General features: G+C 36.0%; 1 protein-coding gene across 1 annotated transcript in view; it reads right to left on the bottom strand.

The window, feature by feature from the left end:
- Positions 1-9,067, bottom strand: part of PCLO (piccolo presynaptic cytomatrix protein) — a 483,434-nt gene that overhangs the window by 125,190 nt on the left and 349,177 nt on the right. Inside the window, exon 12 of the mRNA XM_006834340.1 lies at positions 5,414-5,539. Coding sequence (XP_006834403.1) covers positions 5,414-5,539 — 126 coding nt within the window. The remainder of the gene's footprint in view (positions 1-5,413; positions 5,540-9,067) is intronic.

The following is a 9,067-nucleotide window of genomic DNA, read 5'->3' as shown; positions in this document are numbered from 1 at the left end:
AAATGCATTTCAGATTTTTATGTATTTTCAATTTCCATGGTCTAAAAATTTAAATATACACAAAGAAAATGACACACTGACTTCTGGAGTAGTTATCAACTGCTGCTTTAACAGAAATATCAGAAGTGGGTGGCTTTAACAAACACAATTTATTTTCTCACAATCTAGGATGTTAGAAATCTGAATTCAGGGCTCCCACTCTAGGAGAAGGCTTGTTCTCTCCTTTGGTTCTGGAGGAAGATCCTTGACTTTTTGAGTTACCTCTCTTGGATGATCTTCTTGTGACTTGACCTCACTCCCTCCCACTCTGCTTCCTTGTTTTAAACTCTCTTATTATCTCAAAAGAGACTGACTTAAGACACACTCAACACTAATCCTGCCTCATTAATACAACAAAGAAACCCATTCCCAAATGGAATTACCACATGTTGTTGTTAGGTGCCCTCCCATCAGTTGCCATTGATAAGGACCCTGTATACAACAGAGTGAAACACTGCCCATCCTTTCAATTGTTATTTTTCAGCCATGATTGCAGTCACTTTATCAGTCTATCTCCTTCAGGTTCTTCCTCCTTTTTGCTGTCCCTCTACTTTATTGTTGCTGTTGTTAAGTGCCATCAAATTGGTTGTGTGGTTGTGAAGAGGGTTTCCAAAAAGTGGCTGATGGGTTTGAACCACCAAGCCTATAGTTAGCAGTCCAGTGTTTACTTTACAGAACCAAACCAGAACTACCAAACATGATCTCCTTCTCCAAGGAATTGGTCCCTCCTGATACTATTACACAGTGAGTAAGAGGAAATCTCCCTACCCTCTCTTCTAAGGAATATTTCAGCTGTACTACACACAAGTATAGAGGTTAGGATTTGCAACACCTATTTTTGGGCGACATAATTAATTAAATCTATAGCAACCTCCCTCACACACACATTATGACTCTTTGTTATTAATAGATGCCAACTTATAGTGATCCTACATAAATCACAGAATAAAATATTGCCTGGTTCTGCACCACTGTTGCCGCTAATGTGCCAACACATCTCACTGAGGGTATTCCTCTCTTTTGAGGAATTGAGCCTCTACTTTACCAAGCATGATGTCTTTCTCTAGTGGTTGGTCCCTCCTGGTAACATTAAAGCTTAGCTGCATTCAATCACTAAGGTCAACTCTACTTTGAATAGGCAGCTCTCCTCAAGTCATACTTTTAATGTATTCCAAGCTAATCGGATTATTTTCCAGCACAGTGTCAAACAATGTTCTGCTGCTACTTATACATTTTTCAGAGACTTATTTATTAGAAGCAAACCATTTTTTTTATAGGCTGAAAGTTCCACTGAAATCTGTCCACCATGGGTAACCCTGCTAGTATTTGAAATAGCTTCCAGCATAACAGCGATCTGCAAGCCACCATAATATGACAGACAAACAGATGATTGTTAGGCTCATTATGTAGCTTCACCATTATCAACATTCTCATATTTTCATTTTTAACTAGAAAATTAAAAACATAGACTCAATTTATAAGGCATGAAGAGTGAAAACAGAAATTTTTCCTTACTCAACTTATCCGCCATTTAGGTCTATGCACTTATGAAGTCGGAGTCTGCAGCTCTCTCTCTCTAGCACTTCCATGAAGAATCTGTGCTCTTTGATTTATACAATGTTAAAATGACAGTTTGGACACCCTTGATGGACTCAAATCTTATTATTTTTTTCAGTGTTCTTTGCATTTAGAAACAAAAGAAATCTGATAGGGCAAGAGCAAGGATGGAGGAGGGATGGAGGGTTGGTTAGGTATGACTTTTCAATAAAATGGCAAATTCCTTGGCCTGTTTTCTCAGCAATGCAATTTTCAAGTTTCTTAAAATTTTATAAGCCACATGATTATCCTGTGTCCTTCAAGAATATCTATCAAGATTACCCTTGTGGAATCATGACCTCTCTGTCTTAAGTTTAACTGGCCCAGACAATCCCTTCAGAAGCCACTGGTTTGAATGGATAGTATTTTTGAAGGCATCCAAAGGAGACTAAGACACGTGTGTTACTAAGAGAACTTGTGCGCAGCCATCCATTGATCATAGAGCCATTGTAAAACACATTTTTTTATGAATAAATCAGTGTATGTATGAACTGAAATCCTAGCAGCCATACTTTTTTACTTACCTTTGTACATCTAATTAATCCCTAGGAATTACCTAGAAAGTATAGGGAATTAATTGTCTTTATAGTATTGAATAAGTAAATAATATAAACCAATTATCGTAAGATAACACACATCCATAAAATTTAAGAAAACAAAATTTCAGTGGTAAATAATTGAAAATCTTGTGTCATAAGGATGCTTCACATGAGGCATAAAAATCAGCACGTTATCTAGACCAATATACTGCTTTGGAGTTTGATAATCTGTTTGAGGTTGAGGGTCCTAAGGACATTATGTATAAATCAAACACATAAATATAGACAAAAACAAAATAAAATTATACAAAGTAACAGAAATTTTATTGCACTAAATTCGAATGCTGTCGATACCTATGTGGACCAATGGTTTTCTAGTCAGTTCAGCTTTGTACTATGAGGAATGAACTATTATTCTAGCTTGTTGGTACAGAGCATTGCCTTTCTGTGGTAAAGGTACTGCCTTTATTGGTGGGAGAAAGGGAAATTTTTATCTAAATATTTAAGGTTTCAAAAAACAATATTTAAATATGGACAGTGAAATATGGCATCTTAAATCTAATAAAAATACTATAAAATGTTTTTAGCAATGAACAATGTTGTATGAGTAATAAAATAAATCTAGAAATCACACAACAAATAAGAGGTGTGAGTTAAATAAAAAACACAGACACTAAACTCCAGCTAGAGGATTCAAGCTCATAGGCCTGCCTTGGCCCCTTGATAAAACTATAAGAGTTTTAATAAATGAAATAACTCATAAAAATTAAATCTTAAATTACATTTATATAGTTTTTATTAATTTCTCATTTAAATCAACTAGATAAACCAAAACCACTAGTTTCAAAATAAGATAAGAGAAATTCAGTAGCAGGCTTAGAATTTCTAAAATCATTTATGTAATTTTAAGTTCAATTCAATTTTCTCTCTTGAACAATCCATGAAATGAGTTTGAATTACATTAGTTTATTTAAATATATGAATTTAGAAAAGGCCACATAGGTTTCCAAGAGAAAGTGTATACAATCATGACAATAAACTTTACTGCAATTGTCTTTAAAACCATCCTATTTTGTAAAATTTCCTAATTTCCATGGTGTAAATCCAAAGAAGGATATAAAATTTCATTTATATACTTAAAAAATAACTTTTTCCAAACAATATCAGGCTCGTTAGTGTTGCAATTGAAAAAAAAAAAAAATCAAAATAGTATACTCAGTTTCCTTGTGGAGCAGAATATTGCATCCTTAAATGTGAATCTCAATTCATGTATTGTAACTAGAATAAAACAGCAAAAAAGTAGCATTGGGCATAATTATAGTCAGGAAATTCATACCGACTCAGTATTTTACTCCTAGTTGCTGTTTCTTGCTCTATATAGTCCTTTTCTCAATTTATCTATCTGGCTAGCCCTCTTAATTTTCCCTGTTTTATTAATGTCATGTGTATATTTTTTTAATAGCATGCTTGTTGGCATATATTTAGTGATGTGCTCATGAACTAGCATTCTTAAAACAACAAGCAACTTAAAATAGACTTAGTTTGTAGCATTTGTGTATTTCCATGGTGTAAATTCTTCCACACCATGATGATTCAAGCAATCAATGTAATGCCATTAATACAAACTTGGGATGAGATTTACACAGTATACCACAGTGAGTTGGAGACAGCTGGCTTCAGCATACCATTGTGAAGAATAAATGCTGCCTAAAGTTTGTGCTTATTCCAATAATCTGTTAGAATACTCAGGATCTTTTTGGCTGATCCAAATATTTTTAATTTAAGAAAATGATGGCAAGTCACAATTAACATTTTAGGAAAACAGATAAAATATTATTAAAATATGAAATGACAGTAAAATTTCCCAAATAAATCCTTCTTTTATGGTAAAAAGTAAAGATAAACTGCAGGTACTTTATAAAAAACAATCATTAAAACAAAAAAAAGTTTGCCCCCCCAAAAAGTTTGTATTTTATGTTAGTGAGTCCAGAGAATAAGAACGACAATATGTTCTTATTGGCAATTGAAAATTAGCATTTAATAGCTAACTATTTGGTAGCGTAGTGGTTACGAATCTGGCTGCCAGCCACAAGGTCAGCAGTTCTAAACTACCAGCTGTTCCGTGGGAGAAAGATGAGGCTTTCTGCTCCCATAAAGATTTACAGCCTCGGAAACCCTGTACAGGGTCGCTATGAGTCGGAACCAACTCCACAGCACATAACAACAACAACATTTCTGTAAAGTTCATGATTATTTGAACGCTCTTATGATATAGTAAGAGTAGTTTCTAACTGTAGGAAATAACACAAAGCATAGGAGATGGCCGGCAAAATTTTTCTGTAAAGAACCAAAAGCAAATATTTTAGCCTTTGCTGAACACAGTCTATTTTGTGAACTCAACTCTGCTTTTATAGTAGAAAAGCAACCCTGTCCAGTACAGCGTGTGGCTGTGTTTCAATAAAATATTCTTTCCCCCTGGGAATCACCTTTCAGCCAAGCAATAGGCAAGCATATAAAGTGAGTAATAACACTCATGAAGAATGTGCTCCTCAGAGCAATCAACCATACAAGACCAGAGAGGCAGCATTTACGTAAAATCAAAGTTCAGAAGGCAGGACAGGATCAATGAAAATGGGGAACCTTGCGCGAAAGTGAGAGGATTGCCGCTACTTTGAGAGGATTTTAACACGTGTCACGAAACAAAATGTGTATAAATCATGAATGGAAAAGTAATTTTCTCTGTAAACTTTCATCCAAACCACAATAAACAATCAAACAGCAAACAAAAGATATTTCCTATAAAACATGCTGTTCCTGGCTGTTTGGCCTGTAGGCTACCCATAATTTGTTGATCCCTGACCTTAGCATACACTGAATCATCTTCTGATATTTTTGTAGTTTTGATTTTAACATAGTTTTTTCTTAGAATCTATGAAACATTAATGACAAGCTATCAAAAGAGTATTATTATAAAATTGCCCCAATCAGAAAAAATCTTGAAAATTACCCCTTTTTAAACAAGCTAGTTCTATAACTAAAGAACTGCCCAAAAGGACAATGCAATTAATAATAATGAATACAGAAGCATGCATACCTTCTTTTATATTACTATATCAAAATTTCACAACCAACCCTAGGGTGAGAGGTTTATCCTAGACAGTAAAATTCTCATATTAAATGAAAACATATTTAATATGAATACATTCATTCTAATTTATTTTGAAATACCTTGTTCTTACCTTCCATTAGCTTCCCTGTCTGTTCTGCAATCCCCCCAGGAAGAATCTTGGCAATGTAGGCTCCAATTTCTCCACTATGTCCAGGAATTTCTTTACCACCTACAATTCTAATTCCTAATCCATTTCCTGTATTAAAAAAATTACAAACCATTAGTAAAAATCTAACAAGGAACAACAGTTACCACAAATGAAAAGGTGCACAAAAGAGAGAAGTTTGAAGCTGGGCTCTGGTACCCTGAAGGAAAATACAATTTGGGTCTTAAATTGGACACCGATCAGTAGAGTACATTACTATGATTTCAGTAATAGTTGATATTAGGACACAAATTCCCAAGATCTTGGTAAGATCTATAAGGATGAATCTAACATTAACACATTAATTTTGAGTAGCATTTTCAGCCACATACTAAGCCCTTGTCAACGTTTGATCAAATAGTCTGTGACATTGTTTGAGGATAAGTAGGTTCAATGCACCTTAGTGCTCAAAGTGACATTTTTTTGTGTTTTAACACTTTTAAAAGATCTTTTAGAATGGATTTTCCCAATGCAACATATCGTTTGATTTCTTACTCTTACTTCCATGGCCCTTGATTGTGAATCTAAGTATTGAAATCCTTAACAACTTCAATATGTTCTTTGTTTATCAAGATGATGCTTATTGGTTCAGTTGTGAGGATTTTTATTTTCTTTATGTTGAGGTGTAATCCATACTGCTGGCTATAGCCTATAATCCTTATCAGTCAGTGTCTCAGGTCCTCTTGACTTCCAGCAAAACAAGGTTGTGTTATCTGCATATTGTCTGTTGTCTTCTTCCACACCAGATGCCATGTTATTTTTCACATAATCTAGTTTCCTGTATTATGTACTCATCATACAGACTGAACAAATTTGAGGGAAGGATACAACCCTGACACACATATTTTCTGATTTAAACCATGAAGTAGCCCTATCTTAGTTATCTAGTGATGCTATAACAGAAATATATCATGGAGGTCACCTCAACAAGCTGAAATTTATTTTGTCACAGTTGTTGTTGTTTTTAAGTGCTGTGGAGTCAGTTCCAACTCATAATGACCCTCTACAAGGTTTCCTAGAAGCGGCTGGTGAGCTTGAACTGCTGACATTGTAGTTCAAACAGACTTTTCAGTCCAACGCATTAACTCACAGCACCACAAGTTTGAAATCAGGGCAGGAGTTCTAGGGAAACGCTACCTATCTCCATGGGTTCTGGAGAAAGAATTTTGCTTCTTCAGTTTCATTCTTGTGCTCCTTTGTGATCTTCATATGGCCTATCATCCCCCAACTCTGTTTGCTTAATCTAGTTTTCTATCTTCAAATAACTGACTTTAAACAAATCATAAATGAACACTACCTCGTTAACATACACAACAAAGGCAGTCCATTCCAAAATGGAAGTATAACAACAGGTATAGGATATTGGGAGTCCTGGTGTGGTGCTGTGGGGTCCCGGTGTGACGTAAGGACATATTCTGGTCACACTTCATTCATCATTTCTTCTTTCTAGTTGATGTGAAACTTCCAAAGGAACTTGCTTTCTTCTCCCATTTCTAACCTCCTTTCTTCCTTCCTTCCATTCTCCCATCCCTTCTTTCTCCTCCTTCTTTATATTCCTCTTTTCTCTACCTCTTTTCTACTTCCAATCCCTCTCTATCTGCTTTTTGATCTGGTAATTGTTCTGAAAGTTTAGCCTCAAAGACAAAAAACAATTAATTATATGCTTAATTGTCATATAGTATCAATGGTTCATCACTCATTGCTACAGAATTGCTACAGACTCATAGGAAATTGTACAGTGTTTCTGAGACTGTGAATCTTTACAGGAGTAGAAAGCCTCATCTTTCTCCCTCAGAGAGGCTGTGGGTTTGAAATGCCAACCTTGAAGTTAGCAGTCCAATGCTTCTCTTACAGCACTACCAGATCCAGTAGCTCACCCTCACCTACCAGTCAGGTTTTCGTCACAATTTATTGAACCTGCATTACTGCTGGCAGCAGAGATTAATTTATGACAGACACTGAATGTAGCTAGATGAATACAGAATATTATCTACCATATGACCTTGTCAATCCTTAACTAAGTCAGTAGAGATAATTAAATTCCTAGACATTACCCTTTAATGTAGGGCCATTTCTACTTAGTAAGACATTAGAAAGATGTGACTAAGGTAGCAGATGAAATCTTATTTGTGTCTCTTCATCGTTTTAACAGCTTAGCCTAATTTTCATGTGTTTTGAGAACAATTTGGAATTTACAAAATGAATATTTTTAAAAGTCTGCTATTAATAAGTGGTTATTTCCTGAGATTTTTCTGTTAAAAAGAAAAGAAATAAACAAACAAACTAGAATTTTAACTAAAGATTTGGTTCCACTTTCCATGCTTGAATCACTTGTCAGGATGATTTCATATAAGCTCACAGAAATATTAATTTTGGTGGGTAATGACTGATGTGGTTGGTACATTTATATCCATAAAACATGGTGAGTCTGAGAACACGGTGGTTCCTGAGCTTTTTTACCATGAAAAGACAAGTTCAAGACTATGTTTCAACACTAATGATGTTCAGATACACATAATTTGTGCTAAAGTATAAGAGTGTTCCCAGGTCATTGGCATCACATAGTTCTCTCCAAGTTTAAAAATTAGAATATAAACAAGGCTCAGAGACAATAACTATCATATTTGTTGTTGTTGTCAGGTGCCATCGAGTCAGAACCGACTCATAGCGACCCCATGCGCAGCAGAACGAAACAAAGTCCGATCCTGGGCCAACCTCACTACCGCCGCCACACTTGACGCCATCAATGATGCCACCTGGCTGATCCATATCGTTGGGGGTCTTCCTCTTTTTCTCTGACCCTCCACCTTACCCAGCATGACATTCTTCTCCAGCGATTGTTTTCTCTGGACAATGTGTCCAAAGTATGAGAGACGAAGCCTAGCCATCTTGGCCTCCAAGGAGCACTCTGGTTGCACTTCTTCCAAAAACAGATCTATTGGTTCTTTTGGCAGTCCATGGCACTTTCAGTATTCTCCTCCAACACCACAACTCAAAGGCATCAATTCTTCTACGATCTTCCTTATTCACTGTCCAGCTTTCACATCCATCTGAGGTTATTGAAAATGCCATGGCTTGGGTTAGGCGCACCGTAGTCCTCAAGCTGACATCTCTTCTCTTCAACACTTTAAAAAGTTCCTGTGCAGCAGATTTGCCCAATGCAATACGTCGTCTGATCTCTTGACTAGTGCTTCTGCGAGTATTGATTGTTGATCCAAGAAGAAAGAAGTGCTTGACAATTTCAATCTCTTCTCCATTGATAAGAATGCTGTTTATTGGTCCAGTGGTGAGGATTTTTGTTTTCTTTACATTGAGTTGTAATCCATACGGAAGACTCAGGGAGGAAGTCCAGAATGCATTGAAAGAATTGGCAAAGAACAAGGCACCAGGAATTGATGGAATAAAAATTGAAATCTTTCAAGAAAGTGAGGTGGCACAGGAGGCACTCACTCATCTCTGCCAAGAAATTTGGAAGACAACTATCTGGCCGACTGATTGGAAGAGATCCATATTTGTGCTCATTCCAAAGAGAGGTGACCCAACAGAATGCGGAAATCATCGGATAATCTCTTTGATATC

Source organism: Chrysochloris asiatica, unplaced genomic scaffold (genome assembly GCF_000296735.1).
Source record: "Chrysochloris asiatica unplaced genomic scaffold, ChrAsi1.0 scaffold00010, whole genome shotgun sequence".
NCBI lineage: Eukaryota > Metazoa > Chordata > Mammalia > Afrosoricida > Chrysochloridae > Chrysochloris > Chrysochloris asiatica.
Note: the sequence above shows the minus strand (reverse complement) of the source record. Positions and strands in the feature narration are given on the sequence as shown.